This window comes from Leptinotarsa decemlineata, unplaced genomic scaffold (assembly GCF_025532065.1).
Source record: "Leptinotarsa decemlineata unplaced genomic scaffold, Ldec_3_MD MMD2_tig00026340_RagTag_RagTag, whole genome shotgun sequence".
In the NCBI taxonomy this organism is placed as follows: Eukaryota; Metazoa; Arthropoda; class Insecta; order Coleoptera; family Chrysomelidae; genus Leptinotarsa; species Leptinotarsa decemlineata.
In genome coordinates, this window is record NW_027412694.1 from 13,695,385 (window position 1) to 13,717,197 (window position 21,813).

A 21,813-nucleotide genomic window follows, 5' to 3' on the forward strand; every position below is an offset into this window, starting at 1 on the left:
TCTACTATTTTACTAGTTAAGGCCTGTCATTTTATCCCCACATTGAGGTAGTTGTGAAACAATATGGAATAGGCCTTTTTCAAGATGCTGCTGTCTTGGATTCACAATGATACATAATTTATTGAAGGGGTAAACTTCAATTAATATGTTTGACAGAAACAAACAAACAGGGAGAGCTAAACCTCGCGATGTTTGGTAATCCAAATAATATTCTCACATGCTTTTCTTTATTAGTTAGGAAAGGGATCAATTTTTTTTCATAAATGAAAAAAAACAGGTGGACTCACAAAACATCATTTCATTAATGTTATTAAAACCAGACAACAAACGAAAAAAAGGACAAACTACATGAAACTCATACAACCACAGACACATTAAAAATAAATACGCTATCAAAGGAGACAACTAATTACAAATGAACGTTTTTGTTTATCATTATTCAAAATTATAAACAATAGAAATATATCTGTTAAGGAACCCGATTCAAGAAATTGAAATATGCACTGTTCGGTCCTTCTATGCCTCTTCTAGTGTTGAAATGTGAATCATCTCACTAAACAGTCGCTTACCTAATAAAGGTTGAACATCTAAAATATTAGGGTTCGCAAAGTCAAAACTGTGGTTGTTTTCTCTTGTGTGTTCAACGAGGGGTGTTGGATTGGCAATATTCAACTTTTTTGTATCTTTCTCATGTGCAGAAAACAAAATGTTATGTAGGACAAACGGGACGTTACCTGAAAACAGGTTGCCTGAACATGAAATAGATACAAAAAAGTTGAATACTGCCAATCCAACAGCCCTCGTTGAACACACAAGGAAAAACCACTAAGTTTTGACTTTGCAAACCATAATATTTTAGATGTTCAACCTTTATTACACTGTTTAGTGAGATGAGTCACATTTTCAAACAAAAAAGCGTTGACACTAGAAGAGACATAGAAGGACTGAACATTGCTTATTTCAATTCGTCAATTGGATTTCTTAATAGTTCAGTATAAATATGTTTCCTACATCCTATGTACTCTGATATCTTTCTATCGTTTATAATTTCAAAAATGATCAACAAAAATGTTCAATTCTCATCAGTAGTCTCCCTTGATAGCAAATTCATTTTTAATGTGTCTGTGGTTGTATGAGTTCATGTAGTTAGTCGTTATTTTAGTTAGTTTTCGTACCCATGTTGTCTGTTATATATATTTCAATGGTTTTATTATCATGTATGAACTAATGTTTCGTAAATCCACCTATTTTTTTCACAAATTATGAGATTAGCAAAAACCATATCAATTTGCAATATGTATTGACATGTAAACTGTTTCCTTATGAAATTATTATATTATAGATCTCTGATGATGGACTCAATAAAGTCCAAAACGTTGACAAAAACTAAATTGGTAATCTACGAAAACATTTTTGAACCCTTTCCCGAATATAAAGCCGTTGAAAAAAAACCATACTCTGCATTAATGAACCCAAGAATGGTATCGACACTCATAAATCATAGGAAAAAGTTTATGAGTGTTCTGCAGAAGGATCGTCACCTTCATTTATAAAACATGAACCATCTATGGAAAAATGTCTGACACATATTCATTGAATAATAAGCCAATATATCTAGGAACGAATTGATAAACTTCAGTATAGCAGGAGTCGACTCGAGCTTCATGCTTCACTATCTATATTTAGGACACCAATAATATAAAAAAATAAAGACTATGCATACCATTTTTCTGTCATCTGATACCACCACTGCTATTTCAATAGCCATTGAGAGGTCAGTTGAAAAACGGCCCGTATGATGGAGAGAGAGCTCGTCATTTCTCATAAAGATTTGAGATATTGGTTCACAGTTAACAAACCTACTCCAAGAAGAATATGACAAATAACCTATACAGACTGTAACAGGGAACAAATATTTTAGAACGGGTGTCAAAAAGTTATAACTAACCCCTGGTTTATAAAAACGTAAGGTAACGAGGTAAGGTAAGGTAAGAAAGTTGAAGCGTTGAGAAAACACACTTGCGTTCTAGATAAAAAGTAAGTTAAGGTAACGTCGGTAAGGCAAAGTAACGCAAGGTAACAAGTCGGCTACCTATTTCCAACTTTCTACATTGCGTTCTTACCTCCGACCAATCAGAAAGCGCCATACTACGAACTTTGACGGATATATCCGAATGGTGTAAACGTAATGTCACCAGATAAACCTAAATGTCACATTGTGAAATTTGATTTTTCTTTCGATGGATGTAAATACAAAAATGGCCGTGATCGTGTCGATGATAAGTGTGTATCTTTTACTCAAGAGAAAGAAACGAAAGGAGAGGAGGTTTAATGTTAGACCAATTCTGAGAAGCAAAAAGACTCAGGGTTACACAAAATGAACAAAATATGTTCATTTTGTGAAATTATTAGCGCCTTCATTGTTAAAAAAATATATGGATCGATATCTGCAGAAGAGAAATTGGCTTTAATACTTCAGCAAAGTGAATTGTTGAAATTGTAAATTGTATCTAACAAAATTCTTCAGTTATTTATCGCAAGAAACTTCGCAACAGTCAGAGGCGTGGGCATATCATTTGAGAAAGACCACAATCCATAAAATCATTAAGGAAATTTGCGGTGTTCTGTGGAAAATTTTAGTCTCAATATATCTTTGACATTGCTCCTATGGTAGCCCTATTAATCACCTGCCATGCCTTCTCCTTCATTAATCTGTTTTAATTTTTTTTTATCATAAATTATTGGGTATTGTTCTATTAATGATATAAAATATGCGCCCTCCATAATATTATACAAATGAAAGTTATTATTTATTTTATATGAATAATTGCTGGTGTCAAGATTATGGAAATGGAATTCAATGTCAATATTTGTTCATACATTCCTGCCAACCCAAAAATTACCAAAACCTATATCACTATGGCAATTCTTCATACTTTACTTTTTCGTGAACGTCAAAAAACGGATACCTTACTTTACCTCTCTGCATTACATTACCTTACCTTGCATTATTATAAATTAGGGATGAGTGAGAAGGGAAAGTTCAATCAGTTCGTTCAGACAGTCGAAATGATACTGTTCATCATTGAAGATCATATTGTGTTTAGTGTATTTTGTTGGCACGGATATAAAACACCAATGTACTGAGAGTTTGTTATGAACACGCATGCATCGTCATTCAATGTGAAGAACAGTCGAATATTTTATGAATTAAGCATTTGATTTCCAATACCCATATCAGATATGGCTAATCAATCACACCATTCGTAATAAATAGTGATCTAAAATTGAGTACCCCTCCTGAAACTTGGAAAAATGCCCGAATTCTCACAAATTCCTAAGGTGTGACTTTCTGCGTACTATTTCGTCCTCAGGCTTGAGATATTTCTAAAACATAAATTTCAAAATGTATATTTCAGAATAATACTTAAACGTATATCCAGTATAGTATTCCAATAACAATTGGGTCGCCAGATTACTTTGGAGCGGTCAATTTCCTAGATTACAAATAGTTCATTATAGCAATACTTCATAATGAAATTTTCACTGAACGGTTTACAAAACCGCTACCCTTGTTTCACCATACAATAACTCCATCAGGCGTGTTCTCGCTTGGATGATGGTTGATGAACCGTATAAACACGTAAACTGACGCTATTGTATAATAGTGAAACGCGGGCTGTGGTTTCTTGATCTGTCCAGTCAAAATCCCACAATTGAATTTTACTTGAATATTTTATGCATTCTTATCAACTATGGGCCAATTCAATCACATAGGAGTGGTTTATTGATAATATTCTAAGAACGAATGAACTCGCACCAGTATTTTGCTGACATTTCAAACTGTTTTACAAGAAAGAGGTTTTTTCTTCTTGTTGTCAGCCTATTTCCAGAAAGGGAAGAACAATCTTCCAAATAACTATAGACCAGTTGCTTTGCTACCAGTGACATCAAAAATCATAGAGAAAGTCGTAAACCACCATATCCTCAAATATTTGAAGGCTTCAACATCTTGGGCGATCATCAATATGGCTTTCGGAAACAAAGATCAACAGGCAACCTCCTATTCTATGTCACCCATATTTGAAATATCGCAATCGAGAAATATGGAGATTCAAGATCTATTGAGCTTGATATTTCTAAGGCCTATGCCGTGTCTGGCATGAGGGTTTGCTGGCCAAACTTCGATGCTATGGCTTGTCGGATCATTTGTGTGTATCGCTCTTCAGCTTCCTGAAAGAACATTCCCTGCAAGTGACCGTCGATGGAATACTTTCACCATCAACGCTGGTGTTCCCAGGTATCCAGTGTCCAACCCTCTCTTCATTGTATATCAGTGACTTATTGGAAAAAGAATTCAATATATTGCTTCGCTGACGACAGCACACTTGTCTTGTCATTCCATTTGTATTCAAGAACATCGGCTTCGGAGGCACATCTTCACCGGCAGCAAGAGGTTGCATATCCTAATGAGGATCTAGAAGTGATTTCGAATTGGGATGAAAGTAACCAAGTTCAATTCACTGCCACAAAAACCCAGGCATCGGTTTTCCACAAGAAAATAAATGTCTCTGAACCGGATATAATAATGTCAGGTCAGACAATTTCGCTTTCTGCTTCGATAAATTTGTTGGGGGGTTGAAATGGACACCAAAATATCTGAGCACAATCATACTGGAATTGCAAAGGCTGCTTCTCAAAAGCTTAGAACACTGTCCTGAACCAGAAAACTGTACACACCTCAGCAACTTTTGATGCTTTATTAAGCTCAGATCAGACCTCCTTCTTTGGAGTATTGTTCTCATGTATGGTCCCCTGCCTCCAAACATAACCTGAAGTTGCTGGATTCCATCCAGAGAAGAGCCATCCGCCTGATTGAAGACGCGAATATCACGTGCTTCCTTGATAGCCTGGAACACCGAAGAAAGGTATCTTCTATAGATACTTTCATGGGAGGTGTTCAAGTGACTTTGTATATTTGATTCCACCAAGAGCGATACATATCAGAAATACTCATCGAACTGTGGCAGCTCATCGTTTTGGGGTCCAACTCAGTACACCTCGAACTGTTTAAGAACTGTTCCATCTGGATAGCTGCGTTTTGTGGAATTACTTCTTGAGAACGTTTTTCCAAATGGTTTTAATCTCCAGCGATTCAAATCCAATATGAATCGCTACTTTCGCACAGGCACCGCAGTGAGAGCGCTTTAAGGATTCTTCTGTAGTGATTGTGTTTTGTTCTTGAAAAACGAAATAGAAAATATATCTCTAAGACTTTTCACGGGATTCAGCATGGTCTTATCAGTTTTCCTGAAAGTAAAAAGACATGGTATTATTTTAAGTACGAACGATAACTTTGTCTCAAGAATGAGAAGAGAAATGTAAGTTGAGCTCATTTTGTTGAAAGGATAATTGAAAAAACATGATTTTGCATTACTGTTTCTCTGGATGAAAAAGCAGGACATTCGCAAAGATTTGTGGATGAGTGAATTAGAATTTCCTGAAATGTCCCCAATAGGGAATAGCTTTCATGAAATTCTCACACGACAGATCTATAAGTGATAGAAACCAAATCACTAATGGACAATAACACCATTTCATTCAATTAACATCGATCGTACTATGTCCATCCAAACGCGAGTTGAGGCTTGCAAATGGAATTACAGATTATCTCTGAGAAGACGGATTGTTGAAAGCGGTTCACGATGCTAAAGACTATGAGTGTCCATGTTCTTACCTAGACACATCGTTAATATTTGGCGGGGGAAAATGAAAATATAAGGGGGTATAATACTAGTATAATGTTATATTTATAGCGATTTAAATTTAACATTCAACATGAAATATATTTTTCAGAATCACATCTAATGTGGTTGAGTGGAAAAATAGCGCTTTGCTAAACTTCGCCACGTAAAATGAAGACCATTATTGATATTACATCATGGAGATTAGTTTAGGTCGACGATTTGTTTTCGTTAACAGTACTTGTTCACGTCATAGTAGATCTATTGAAAAACACTTCAGAACTTCAGGTAATTGAACGTTTGAACTGCTCTTTTATACATCCAGAAATACAAAATACTCTTACCTTCTCTTGGTGAGTTTAAAAATGATTCGACTACACTGTAGAATAATCAAACATAACTTTATTTCACTATTAATACAACCAAACACTTCGACTAAAACGTCTATTATTCAAATGTCTATCGTCTCATTAGAGAGCTCTGTACCGCACTGTCCGCTAAAATTGACTTTTTTAATATGCGAGTAGCAGAATCGAGAGATCATTGGACAACACAGAATTCACCCTGGGTATATTTATAGATATCGAGGGAGCGTTTGATAAAGCAACTATCTAACAATTACCCAACAACTACACTCCAAGAATGTACCCCTGGCAGTAGGAGAATGGATACTCAAGATGCTCTCGACTAGAGCAATAAGTATCACAGTGAGAGGTCTGTTCATGAGGGGATGTCCAAAGGGAGGTGTCTTATCACCCCTTCTCTGGAACATAGTTCTGGATACCCTGCTTAATCACTTCAAAAATACTGGATTGCGTATGCAGATGACATAGTTATCTTGCAGACCGGCAAATTTGTGAGCATACTGTACGATAAAGCGTAAAATGGCCTCAAATTAATAGAAACTTGGTGTAAGGTATACTCACTGTCGATCAATCCCAAGAAGACGACTGAGATGGTCCTTTTCACCAGGAAAATAAGTTTGTCAGGCTTAAAACCTCCCAAAATCTTCAAAAGCAAACTAAACTTATCTGAAGAGATGAAATACCTTGTTACTGTCCTCGACAGAAAGCTAACATGAAACTCTCATCTACAGAGTAGAACAAACAAAGCATATGAGCAATGTCGGAAGACAGTGGGGCGCGCATGGGGTCTTTCACCCCGTGTGGTCACCTGGATCTACACTGTGCTAATAAGATCTATGTTAACGTACGGAGTTATTGCATGGTGACCGAAAGTCGCCATGCAACGGCAATCCGAATATTATATACAGCGACTGGCTCGTTTAAACATCACAGGAGCCATGAGAACACCAACCGCGGCAAAAAAATTAATTACTACACGTTCCACAAATCACCGTCCGAAAATTAAACGTTACTTACCATACTCCACACCAGTGGAACCTTCGCCAATAAGGGCCAGACAAAAACGGCCTTCGTCGACTTCATCGAAACCCGAGCACCCAATTTTCATGCTGGTTTTTTTGTGCGCCCAAAATTTTTATTGGAAGGTAGTATTCACTGCATTTGGTATGATCCGTCCAGTAACCACGCGTTGAAAGACAAGCCCTCATTAATCCTCAGCTTGCATAAGTTTTGACTTCAGAGGGTTATCGTTAATAGAGGTGATAGCTTATTATCTGAAATTATCTGACAGATTTCCAACAGAAAGAATCCCATGTTAATACGTAAGAACTCATCAATTCTCAGCTCGCAAAAGTTTCGAATTTGAGGGTTGTCGAGACTGTTCCATCAAAAAACTATCAGAAAATTGACGAATATAACATCTGACCTGTACACGACTATATCAATAATATTCTAATCTAAAATCTACTCATTCCAAAGCAGTGTTTATTTGATAAAAATATGAATTATTCATCACCAAAAATTTAAATGGCATCAGCCTACTTATATCGAATGCATAGCACATTATTGGTAACTCGATCATGATAAATATTTCAATAGGTAGGGAAAGTTGTCAAATATCATGAATAAAAAAAACTTTGAAGATAATTTCAAATGAATATTGAGGAATGAAAACGTTCAGTTGTCATTTAGATGCAGGGATGAATAATAACAGTTGAAAAAAAAACCTGCAATTTGTTCATAAGGTATGCAAAAAAGCGCGACATTTGTTCAACTAGCAATTATTTGTCACTTTTCTACTATACTCGTATTGTTGGGAGACCTTAGAACAGTTCTATTTCGAAGAAACTCCATGTTTTTAAATTCTGGTTGTTTCATTTTGTAATCATAGGACACAGTCAGTTGTATTGTTCTGGTTGGTTTCCGGGTTATGCCGTGGTCTTGTTTGGTTATAATCTCCAAACGTTCCGACTGCAACTGCGGCAGTTATCTTCAGTGGCGTGATCGAAGTACTATTCTTGACGTGTCAACTTAAATTGAAGCTCTCATTTCTGCCTTTTCATCTATAGTTCTAATTTTTCGCGCACTTTCATCATCAGTTGCTCATGAATGACATTTCTAGGAGCCTTCAATATCTGCTGAAATCATATCTTAGTGATAGAAAATTATTTGTGGAATACGAAGGAATTAAATCGTTTATATTTAATACAACTTCCGGGATTCCTCAAGGTTCAAACTTGGGTCCTCTATCATTTCTTCTGTTTGTTAATGACATTTCTGATAATATCAATTCTGAAAAACTACTGTTTGTTGTTGATATGAAGATTTTTCAGGGAGATTAAAAGCTACTTTGATTGTATATCATTACAAAACGATATTACTGAGTTGCATGATTGGTGTCAGAAAAATGAACTATCAATTTAGTTGTATGCCTGGCTGATGACGTCACTGGTACACCACGGTTGGATGCCTGGCTGTCTGTCTCGTTCCGGCTGTCTGTCTGGCTCAATCGGGGCCGAGTCTACTATATATATATATATATATAGTAGACATATATATATAGTAGTATATATATATATATATATATATATATATATATATATATATATATATATATATATATATATATATATATATATATATATCGTATTGAAGCTGTATAGAAAAAGTTTCTAAAATTTCTTTACTTAAAAAAGCATGATTCTTACCACATAAGAGAGTATAGCTATGATTTACTCTTGGAAGAGTTCAACTATACATCACTTAAAAAACGCCGCCAAATTAACAACTTGATTTTTATATACAAAATCATAATTAATCAAATCGACTCTTCTACTTCACTTTCATCATTGAATTTTAACGTTCCTCTTATAACTTCCAGGTCACATATAACTTTTTACATCGACGTACCTAACTCACAACAGCACTTTCACTGTCCTTTGTGTGTAGAAGCTACAATGGTCTACAAAACATCGATATAGTCTTCTTACCGTTATCTCTCACTTTAGAAAATATAATATAATGCAGTACATAACTGATATGTTACATGGTATGTAATGCTAATATAGATTATGTTTTATGTTAAATTTTTGTTTTTCAGGACTAATTTAAGCTTTTCATTTTGTATTATGTACTCCAGTAATTGGGTCCCATGACGTGTTGGATGTATTTTCTCAATAAATGAATAAATAAATGGCGGGTTTGCGGGTACTTCCTGAGCGATTTGTTTGACTTGGCTTTGTTTTGGCGCCTTTCAATGCTCGGTGCCAGATCTTTGGTAGAAATGTCCTCTCTTCCTTTCTGTCGAAGTTATCTTGGTGTTTGTGTATTTCTTTGGCTTCTAAATATATTCTTGTTGAATAGTTATTCGACATTGGTAGCCGCCCGATATTTCCGAACAGGATCTCGTTTCTCCATCGGACAATGCAATCAGCAAATCCACTTGTGCTCGACTAGGCGGGTACCAATGCTTCTAGTCTAGCAGAAGAGGAGTTGTCGATTGGAACAGACCGAGAAGTCTGTAGTCGCTGAACATGGACTCTCCGACGGAGAATACAAGATCCGTTTCGAAAATATCGAGAAGCTAGCAACGTCAAATGATTATTCAACAAGAATGTATTTAAAAGCCATAGAAATACACGAACACCAAGAGAACTTCAACAGAAAGGAAGAGAGGACAAATCTACCAATGATCTGACACACAGCATTGAAAAACGCTAAAACGAAGTCAGAATGGTTTAGACTTTCACGGCTGAGGTTTTCAGTGTCATTGCTTTTCGAGTTAGGGGCTTAACGCTGGAGCCGACGGATATTCTTCAGCTTCGATGTGGTGTCTTTGTTTACCAATGTCCCACTGGAAGACTCTCTGAGGGGGTTAGCTCTATAACTTTCGACGTCGTCGAACTCTATAGAGCATGTCTCACAGAAAGCTACTTTCAAAGTGGGGGGGGGGAAACTTTTATGAGCAACTAGATGGCGTTGCGATGGGGAGTTCACTTAGCCCAGTGATAGCAAATCATTTCATGGAACGGTTTGAAGGGAAGACGATAGACACTTTTGAATTGAAGCCGACCTTGTGGCTACGTTACGTGGATGACACCTTCATCATCTGGAAACATGGAAGAGACGCCCTGAACCGTTTCCTGAACCACACACACAAATAGATACTTGCATGCACTAACGAACCACCATCCTAGCCAAAAGAGAGGAGTCATCTCAACTCTAACGGAACGGGCTCGGAGAATATGTGAACCAGAACATCTGGAGAGGGAACTGAAATACCTTGGAGTGACCTTGAGATCGAATAGATACAGTACCTCCTAGACCAGAAAATCCATGAAACCGAAGGGCACCACAGTTCAGAAAGCGAAAAAGGATCAGATAGTTGGACGCGCATATCTACAGTTTATCCCTAGAGTCACGGACAGAATCGAAAAACTATTGGGCAAACACGACATCGAAACAGTCTTCAAACCCACGAGGAAGATAAAACAAAGCCTCAGGTCGGCTAAAGACAAAAGAGACACATTATCAGCAGCAGGGGTATTTCGCATACCGTGCACTTATTGAATGGTATATATCGGAACCGCCAAACGATCCATGAGAACAAGACTAAAAGAGCATAAAAGGAACTACAGACTGGGCCAAACGGACAAGTCAGCTGTGGCAGAACCCGCACTTAGTGAAGGAGACCACATAATATTGTTTGAAAACACCAGGGATACCATAGCCGACTGGTACGGGAGGCAATAGAGATCCACAAACACATGGAGAATTTCAACAGAAAAGAAGAAGCGGTGAACCTCAATCGAATATGGAACCCCATTTTGAGAAATTCTAGAATAACGAACAGGACAACAGGCAGCAAGCTTGTTACTGTTCCAGGGTCAAGGGCAGGTACGGGTACAGGCACAAGTGCAGGTACAAGTACAGGTACAAATACAGGTACAAATACAACTAATTACCTGACAAGGCATAAATACGCTTTACGAAGCCTAAAAGGTAGTCATCGGACAGCTAGCCATGATGGTTAACCTCTGAAGAAGCTAGCCACTCGCGCCAGCAAAACGTCAGGAAGAAATTCCAAAAATCCACGACTTTCAAACTCGAAAAGCAATGACACTGAAAAGGAAGTCAATTCAACCAAATTGCGCGGGAAGTATGCCTGAACCCGCCATTACAGAAAGTGCGCGAAAAATCAGCACTATAATTGACACGGCAGAAATAAGAATTTCAATTTCAGTTGACACGTGAAGAAAAGTACTCCGACCATGGCACTGAAGATGACTGCCGCAGTTGTAGTTGAAACGTTTGTAGATAACCAAAGAAAACCACGGCAAAACCCGAAAACCAACCAACACATTGACGCTAGCCGTGAAAGCCTGCATTCCCATAATCAGTTGTGATAATAATGATAATAAATGTCTTTATTGTTTACAACTAATAAAGTTCAACAGTTAATGAACAGTATGGACAAAAATATGAATAAGTTGGAAAGAAAAGGCAAAGTTCAATTTTTATACCGATGAATCGTTAATAACTTCTCTTCCAATTAACCTCAAAAAGTCTCTGCTGTGTTATAAGAGCATTATTATAAAATAATCCGTTCTAGTGTAATCAAGCAAGGCATGGTATGATGAGAATAATGATAGAACAGATCACTGACTTTCAAATGAATATTTTTTAAATCTGATTTGAAATCGCTGAAGCCCACTATGTTTGATTATTTCAAGAATATTATTATAGATTGCGCAAACTTGATAACTGAAACTGCGTCTGAAAAGTTCAAGTCGAAAACTAGGAGGTGTTAATAAACCTTTATTTCTGACATTGAGGTTGTGAACATCTGTCCGATGAGTTATTTTTCTATGCAGTTATGTTGGGGTTTTGGTCAGTATGACTTTATGGAAGAATGCAGAATGAAGAACTCTTCTATTACTCATATTCAACCAGTCAACAGTTTTAAGTTTGTGTGAAATTCTTCCACATATCCTTATGCCATAGATCAACCTCAAGCAAGAATTTTGAACTTTTTGAACATTTGATTTACATTGACTAGTTAAAAGTGGACCAAAGAGAACATCTGCGTAATTGAAATTTGAAGGGACTGTTGCCTCACATAATATTGTCCTCAACCTCGATGAAAAGAAATGTCTTTGACCGTATACAATCCTCAACATGAAATATGCACGTTGTAAGAGTATATTGACGTGTTTTCCAAATCTGAGATCGGCACCTAGGAGAACTCCCAGACATTTTGCTTCTTGAACAGTTGTAAGAGACGTTTCATTTATACTAACATCAAAATCATTAGGTATAGTACTGCGATTGATTTTGGAGCCGAAAACAATGACATTAGATTTACTATTATTAATAATCAGAGGGAAGTTTGAGGCTGCCCCTGTTAAAGCTTTGAGATCTTCATTTATTCGACAATAAGCAGTATCAGTCATTTGTGGAGGAAAGCTATAATAAAGTTGGGGGTCATCAGCATATAGGTGTATTTTGTATTGTTTCCAGAATATTCATATTTTTTTGAGATTCCGTCATTGATAAAAAATGATCAAAATATGTTTGTCGAAACATTTCGACACATGCCTTGATTAATTATTGATAAATATCGATATCAAGGAACAATTTGTTCATATTCTTGGTAACCAATTTCTATGCAATTTTCATTAGTTCATTCAATGAATGTTCATAATAAGTGGAAAAAATCACAACCTACTTAAAAATAAACCCAATTTAAACAAGATTCCTAAGACTGAAATTCAATCGAATAAACTAATGAATGCCATTATGTACAGTCATCGTTGACATGAGTAGATTGAACTCATTCGTGACATGAAGTTGTAATTTTGTGGATGAATTCAGTGTTTTTTCATCATGTTATCCAGATTTGGTATTGGAAAGCTAATAAGACAAGTGTCTTAGGGCGAAATTAGTTTTTCTTTCGTGTAGTTCAATATTTATGTGTCAAAAAAAATTCACTTTTCATTTCCCAGTTCGGGAACTGTATTCAAGAACAAGTTTTCAATATGTTCACATCAACGGATCCCTTCGCTAATGTGGTTTTCCGAAAACCCACAAGATTACGAGCTGGGAAAAGCAAGTATCAGCACATTACCTTCAATTTTTCTGTGACCTAGCACCCACATCAGTTTTACTCATGATTAGACTCATGAGTTTATGACTTTGCTTTCAGCATTGCTGGTCCGTTCTGTATGATGCGTCGCGTATACCTATGCCCAACCATAACGTACATTTGTGTTTGTAATAAGGTGTGATTAATTGAAATGTTCAAATTGAGAGATGTATATTTCTAGAAGAGATTTATTTTTGGGATAGCAAGTTTTTGGTTGCCTATTTCAACATCTTTGTAGAGAAAATGTTGAAAACTTTCGAAGGAAGAAATAGAGCAAAATGAAGTCTTTGCGAAGATGTGGAAATCATATATAGAAGTTACTTCCAGATACAATTTGGAAGGAAAACCCCTTCTGAAACAACTGCTTCCATATTTTTCGATCAAAGAAGGGGCAATAGAAAACCAAAAACCTTTCTTTTCCGATTCCGAGGTAGAAATTGGACAATGTTTTGAATTTTCAAAAATTCATGATCTTCGAGACGAGTTCTCAGTTGAAATAATACCATATTGGAACCCTGAGATTCGCTTCACTTGCATTAATTACCTAGTGTTGAACATATGAGGAAATATCATCATCTGATTTTGAATTACGAGTTCTTTTGCGCTCAATTTTTCACATCCTTGGTTCTCAGCGAAGATCAATCCAGAAAGTTTTGGATTCTTTTTATATGATTGGAGAATCAAGTAAACAAAAAAGCACAACTTTTGGTACAGAAAAAGACAATGTCTCACTGACTGTAAACTGTTTCCAATAAATTTTCAAAAAGTTTTCACAGGATGAAAGTTGAACATATTTTATAGATACAAGATAAACGCATTGAATAAACCAAGAATAGGAAAAATTCAGTGATTTCAATGAAATCATTGCAAAATAATAGTAGCGTGATACGTTTGAATATTTTCTGCTTAAATCGACTATTTTTTCAAAAAAAACTGTGAAAATTCTGCTCTTAAAAACTCATATATTGAAAGAATTTGGCAAACAACGGTTGAAACAACTGTTTTCAATATTCATTGTTTGATGAATCACATGTAGGTAGTACAGTTTCAAGTAAAATATATTGAGGTGTCTGAAAATCAGGATAACTGAAATGTCAGTGTTATATAAGCAGAAGAGGAAAGCAAGAGGTCCTCCTGTTGGTTTTGGAATCAACAATCTTCAAATGTCATTATGTTCGAGACTATCAGTAATAGGTTCATTCACCATAAATTGCTCGTAGAATTCGAACAGTTACAGTTCTCCACTAAACTAATTATGTTTACATAAAATTCATAAATCGTTTATAATGTTTTTCGAAAAACTATCAGAGTTATATAATATATAGAAATATGTGAGAACCTTTGAAATTATATCAAATATTGAATGAAAAAATTGTTGAATATGAGTAAATACCTGACTCAAGATTGAACAGGCAATATTTTTAATTGATTCCAGTTGAGATGAAAAGTAAAAAAGATATAATAAACTGAATGAGTGGAATTAAAATTGAAAAACTTACTGTCAGTATCAAATTTCCTTATTATTGTTTCAATGAGTGTAGTACGTGGTGCCACAAGTCCCCTCCTCACTGGCATATCAGCAAAATTTACAAAAAAATTGTCAAGTGTAACAATCCTCTTGACACTGCATATTCACTTCGTACACCAAAATAAAAAAATACTAGTTCCTCCACTAAAGCCGGTTAGTTTTACGAATAAACATCTGGGAGATTGTATGATATGCTAATTTCAAATATTGCGTTAAACAAAATCGATACATTTACAACAACAATACTCGGTAAAGCATGTAAAAAACATTCAGGCGTTGAGAATTCGTTGAGAACGAAAGATAAGGCATTTGTAAGGCAAAACTTGCGGTGATGCTTCCTAAAGAGCTGCTTATGAAACCACTGTCACTTGATTTTAAACGTAAATTATAATGTTGCGGAATGAGTAGTCTATTATCACAGCGGTTTGTGACACCTAGATGGCGAAAAACATTTTAACGTGTGCGAATCCATAGCGTACAAAGGTGACTCGATTGTGGATCGGGAAAATTACTCCCTCGTTTGGAAAACTGCGCGCGCAAATTTTAGTTCGTGAGCTCGATTCGTGGCAGAGACAACGCGAATTTCTGGGTCAACGCGACAGAGAAGTTAGTGTTTTACATATTGTTTACAACTTTTGGTGGAGTAGTTTTGGCAAAAATTCAATTCGAAGTAATCTCGTCGTAGCAACTTGAATACTGAGTGATCTATACTTATTCATTTATTTAAGGATACTTTCGAGACGAGCCAAAATAATTTATTTCTCGGAATGTATTCAATATTAGTACTGACCACTTTCAGTTCAGTGTATGAATTATGAAAGTGCCAAGGTGTGAAACTGCAATGCTTGTGCAGATACTCATAGTTCCGTTTCATCATGTTTTTGGGTTTCCAACCCTCCACAATCTAAGCAATGAAATCTGCTCAGGTGTAGTGGAAGGCATGCGGAGAAATTTCATTTGAAACATTAGTGAAAAATATAAATATATGAACAAAATTTAAACAGTTTATGAAATATGCTATTGAGAACGTAATTGATGGCGAAAACAAAAATAATAAAACAAAAAACAAAATTTTCATTGATCATTTCAACTACCTACCGATGACAATACTGCCGTGCTAAGGAAGAAGGACGTAACTGACGAATTGATCATTTTGAGATAATCGCATTTTGAGACTTATTTCAATGCCATCCACATTTCTGATAGGAAATTGATTATTCTCGGGGTGGGAGTACATATTGGTGGATGTTAGTTTTTCAGTGATATTTCATTGTGATATTTCAAAAAATCTAAAACTTAATGCAAATACGACTTTTTTTTATAAAAAAATTCGAAAAGTACAATACAAAATGTCGTAAGTAAACACAAATATATAGGGGATAAAATGGAACATAAATATTATATTATTACTGCTTATTATTATATGCATATATGAATAAAAAGGGATGCAATTTCGCTTATCATGGAGTTATTCATCATCAATAATACTACTCTCCTCCTAGTCGCCGTTCGCTGCAGGAAAATTTTCCCAGAACTGTCGCCTGGGGATTGGTAGAATTGGTAACAGCTTTTATTTATTCATTTCATACACTTCTCTACATGATGAACCCAATTACAGAATAGGGATTAACAGTGGCATTTACAAATATGTACTTACATAATGTAATTTGTGAATCTATATAAAAAATAAAACAGAACTGTCAGTTAGCTAAGAAATGTCTTTTGATTTGTATAATCTGGCAGTTGAATATATCTAGGACATGACTAACAGAATTAGAGGTATCGCACATTGTATAAATTGGAGATTTTTTCATTATACTTGTACGCGGAGTTCTGAGATAAAATGTAACACTATTCCTAGATGACCGTCTAGGAACCCAAAAATTCAACATATGTAACAGTTGAGAGCAGGTGACGATATTGTTTATGACCTTGAATAAAAAAAGAAATGAATAATATTCACGCTTTACCTCAAGACTAAAAAATTGTGAGTTACAAGCAATTCATAATAGGGTGTTCCTACATTAGGATACGTGCCTTCAAGTTTAAAGGACATATATTTTAGGAAGCGCCTCTGTAGGGTTTCTAGTTAATTTATATGAACCTGATAGTAGGGACTCCACACGACAGATCCGTATCCCAGCTTTCGCAGAAGAGTATACTTCCTTTCTTTCGATATTCCTCTTAGCTTTTTTTGGGAGAGGGACAACTCAGATCACTTTTCATTTGATTTTCTGATTTTCAGAAAGTTCAGTGTGATGAAATCATCTGCAAAAGAATTTCGGTATTGTAAGGTCTTCTCACCCCTTTTTAGCTTCAAATGTACGATATCAGACATATATAGTCGAGGATTCGAATTTTTCAGCTTTGTTGAAGATGTGTGATCTGGCCAGTCGAAAAAGTTTTTAATACTTCTACTCATGTCGATCACTTTTGCTTTGGGATGAGCATTTTGTACAAACTCTTTGAAGTCTTGAAAATCATAGACCTTCCTTTTCCTTTTCAATTGAGTCTGTCGTATCTGCCAATGTACTCGAAGATTACTAAGCAAAATTGTCGAATCTGTCAATGTTATCGTAGATACGATAATTTTGCTTAGTGATATCAGATACGACATTTTTGCATTGTGAAGTCAGTATAGTTTGTAGATACGACAAATTTCAAACTGAATTTGTGTCTTCAGCTGAATAGCTACGGTATCCAACATTTCTCAGAAGTTGCGTTGGTGGTTGCAGATGCCAAAAATGGCAATAACTCAATTTTGATGAAATTGTCAGTTACGACCTCCTTCCTCAGCACGACAGAATAGTTAAGACAAGTGTCTGTGTTTCATGAAATTTAGTTGACGAACAAAAATTACAGCAGGACGAAACGAAACAATACGAAGTTACAACAATAATGATCAATTCAAATTATGAAATTCTATGATATTTTATCAAAACAGAAAAGGTTCGAATTTCTCAATAGTATAAAAGCCTATTCTGGCCAGGAGTTTCTTGAGTTCACATTTAAAAACACCCGGGGATGCTGCGTTTTTCATTTCAGGCAACAGACTGTTGAAAAAACGGCAGCCTGCATTAATGAGAGATTTTTTGTAATATGAGTGTTTGGGTTTGTTCAGTTTGATATTATTATTTTTTCTAGTGTTGTAAGAATGTAAGTCACTGTTAATAAGAATGAATGTTTGTTGTTGGAAATGTATGCTAAAAGTTTCAACAAATAAATTGATATTTGTTGGAAGATGTTTGACAATGTTTCGTGGAAACTGCTACTTCCAAATGAAGGACGAATTCTTTACGCAAGATGAGGGACTGCCAATGGAATCGCCACTTTCACCGGTTATAGCCAACATATATATGTAGTGGTTTGATACTCTGGCCATTAAAGAAGTCCCGAGTCTGGTTGAGATACGTTAATGACACCTTCATAATATGGAACCATCGAGATGCAGAACTAGATACCTTCCTGAAGCACATCAACAACGTAAGTCCATCCATCACTTTCACAATGAAGAAGGAAGTCCACAACGAATTGCCATTCTCAGGCGTATTAGTGAAGAGGGCCGACACTAAATGGAAAACATTTGTATACCGAAAACCCAGTCACACGGGACAGTATCTGAACCAGGAATCCAACCACCATCAATCGATTAAGAGAGGGTTCATCAAGAATTTAGTAGACCGTGCTTTCGTGCTCTGTAATACAAAGGAGGGTCTCGAAAAGAAACTAGGCATCGTCAAAAATTACCTTCAACAGAATGGTTACTCCAGTGATGGTGGTATAGACTTTGGCTAGAAGACAGCCAGAGTCTCATAAGGAAGAGAAGCCGCCACAATCAGTTCTTGTACTTCCCTACATCAGAGGATTGTCGGGAAGGATAAGAAGAATCGGGTCCAAGTATAACATCAGAACTTGCTTTAGACCTGGGAACACCATCCGGTAAAACCAAGAGGCCATTGAAAGTTAGCATTGCCAAACACACACAGCGAGGAAAACCAGCAAATCAGGAATAGCCGAGTATGTTTGGACTCATCAACATAACATCAAGTGGTCTCAAACTGAAATCATCCACAAGGAGGAACACTAGCTCAGGAGGAAATTCCAAGAAGCCACATATATGTTGTCCAACAATGTATAATCAAACAGAATGCGACCAACTCCCACCAAACGGTCAGTACCGCTAAAACCAATGAAGCGGAGAGAGGGAAGAGGGGATAGGTGAAAGCACTCGAATGACCTATAAATAGTCAGATCTTGATGGAATAAGTCCAGTCATCTCCCGAAGACGATTGTGGATACTAACAAACGAAACGTCGTGAACTTGGCTTGGAATCTTTTAACTTTTTAATTTCTCTCTATGTTGCTCGTGTCACCTTTTTGAATAAACGAATAATCGCAGCCGATTTCAGAACGTTAGGAAACGTACCTGAATTTACAATACATGTTGTTTCAAATTCGATCCTCACCATTGGGATCTCGGAAACTATGAGAGATACGAAGATGGTTGAATCGGGGCAAAGTTGCATATTCACCTTACTGACAATATGACGTTGCGAAAGTTCTGAAATTCCGAGGATCACCGGAGATATCCGAAAAAAACAGAAATTTCAAAAAATGTTTGTTTTTCTGGGTCTATTTTTCGAAGGATTCGAAAATGAAATGTACTACCACATTGCCACATTTTCCCTGCTACATGATGGTGCTTCCAGATTTGCTATTCGACGTTTCGTCTTCCGGCCATCATCATCAACTTTATTTTTTCAATCAGCTCTACATTGGATTCATTCTGTTTTGAATAGAACCAGACTTCACCATTTCAATGATGTATCCTAAGTTATCATTCTTTTTCGAAACATTGAAGATATTGAAAAAAATTATTTCTTATCATGATAGGCTTTGACTTTAATGTTTTTAAATTTGACTTTCAAATTTGTTACACTCCATGACATCATGTTATTGTACAAGTCGTTGAATTTGTGGCCAAAAATGGCTTTGACGAATGAAGGAAAAAGAGATATGATACAAATTTAGGCTAAATTGTATCCCGAAAGACGAAAACCACATCAAACTATGTTCGAGTTATCTATTGGATGAAAAAATCTCACAGAGTTTGGTTCATTTGAAAAGCCGAGGAAAAAATACGGAAACAAAATGGACCAGGAAACTAAGGAAAATTTTATAAATGGGGTATGTATGAGGTAAGTTAAACATTGTGTCCTTTTCGATAAAAATGAATAATTTGCAGATAAACATGAACCCGTGGAAATCTACTCGTCAAATTATCTCCAAAATGAATATTTGTCATACAAGTGCTTGACGACATCTTAAAAAAAGCGGTTTGAAATGTTACAAAATACACATATCTCAAAAATTGCATCCAGGTGATCCCGAAAGGCGATTAGAATGTTGTAATTGGCTAATAAGAAGACCTGATTTTCCTGTTTCATGGAAAATGTAATTTGGACAGATGAAAGCAATTTCACGAATTGTGGGATATTCAATCGAAATAACGAACATATTTAGAGAATAAACAACCCCAGGCAGTTCCGAGAAAATCGACCTTAAGGGCGATTTAGTATTAACGTGTGGGCAGTAATTTACAAAGATAGAAATTTGGGTCGTCATTCATTTGACGGAATTCTGAATAGAAAAACCGATTTTCAATATCGATTTCCGAAGGCTATTTGCATGATCTACCTTTGGCTAACTATAACAACATCTGGTTTCAACATGATGGTGCCCCACCGCACACTACCACTATCTAATTACCTGACTGAAAATTTTGGTGATAAATGGATAGAGAATAATGGGCCGGTGAGGTGGCCAGCAAGGTCTCCAGACTTGAGTGTTACGGTTATATTCATATGGAGTACACTGAAAAATATAGTTCATGGTCAGAGGGAATATCAAAATATTGAGGACCTTCAACACAGTATTGTTAGATAGTTTGGAAAATTGAGGAGGAAGGAAATTAATCGTGCAGTGAATAATATTCGGAGAAGGGCACAGTTGGGTTATCATCTTGACATTTTAGTTAATTATTGATATTTGTTCAAAGTTGTATTTTCATTGAAAAGGACACAATGTCTGATTTACCTCATACACACCTCATTTATCAAATTTCAATTGTTGAGTCTGTCTCCGTAGTTGTTCATTGACTTATAAACGAACCAAACTTGTGTGATATTTCGATCCAATCACTTGAACGTAGTTCGATTTGGTTGTCTTCTTTCGGGATACAAGTTTGAATACATTTCCGAAGTCGTATTTGTAATACATTTTTATGATTTCTCTTTTTTCTTCATTCGTGAAAGCCATTTTTCGCCAAAAATTTAATGACTTCTACAATAACAAAATCTCGTTGGGTGTAACAAATTGAAAGTCACATTTGGAAACATCAAAGTCAAAGCCTATTATGATAAATCCAACTTTTCGAAAACGAATGATAAACCGACCTCAACGGATATTAACGAAAAATTGAGCGACAGCGATAAAGCGCAAGAGTCATGGCTGATTTATTTGAGTACATATAACTCTAAGATTGTAGATAATTTCGTTGGTCAATTAAAATCCACGGTGAAGTGCACACATTGTGGAGACTCATCTGTAACCTTCGATCCTTTCTGGGATTTGTCACTCCCCATACCACAAAGAACTGGCCAATTGAATTTATAACAGTGCTTGGATTTCTTCACAAGAGAGAAAACTTTGGATGGACATGAAAAACCGACGTGTTCAAGTTGCAGAGAGAGAAGAAAATGCACAAAGTCTCTATCGATCCATAAGTTTCCCCGTATTTTAGTCATTCATTTTAGATGATTTTCTCAAACAGAAAGATTTAGAGGCAAGTTAAATGTTGGCATCGAATTTCCTCTAGATGGATTAGATATGAACAATTATGCAACAGAGAATGTGACTCCTTGTCGTTATAATCTATATGCACTTTTGAATCACACTGGATCTACCTACAGCGAACATTATACAGCATTTTGCAGACATCCTTATACTGGCACGTGGCACGAATACAATCAT

General features: G+C 36.1%; 1 protein-coding gene across 3 annotated transcripts in view; it reads right to left on the minus strand.

Annotated features, from left to right (window-relative positions):
- LOC111504205 (potassium voltage-gated channel seizure) overlaps positions 1-15,348 on the minus strand; it is a 741,437-nt gene extending 726,089 nt beyond the window's left edge. Inside the window, exon 1 of one of the 3 annotated variants that reach the window (XM_074183663.1) lies at positions 14,753-15,348. In XM_074183663.1, the coding sequence (XP_074039764.1) occupies positions 14,753-14,828 (76 nt within the window). In that variant the 5' untranslated portion in view covers positions 14,829-15,348. The remainder of the gene's footprint in view (positions 1-14,752) is intronic. The other 2 variants (XM_074183665.1, XM_074183666.1) reach the window with 2 other exon arrangements.
- Between the last annotated feature and the right edge of the window lie 6,465 nt (positions 15,349-21,813).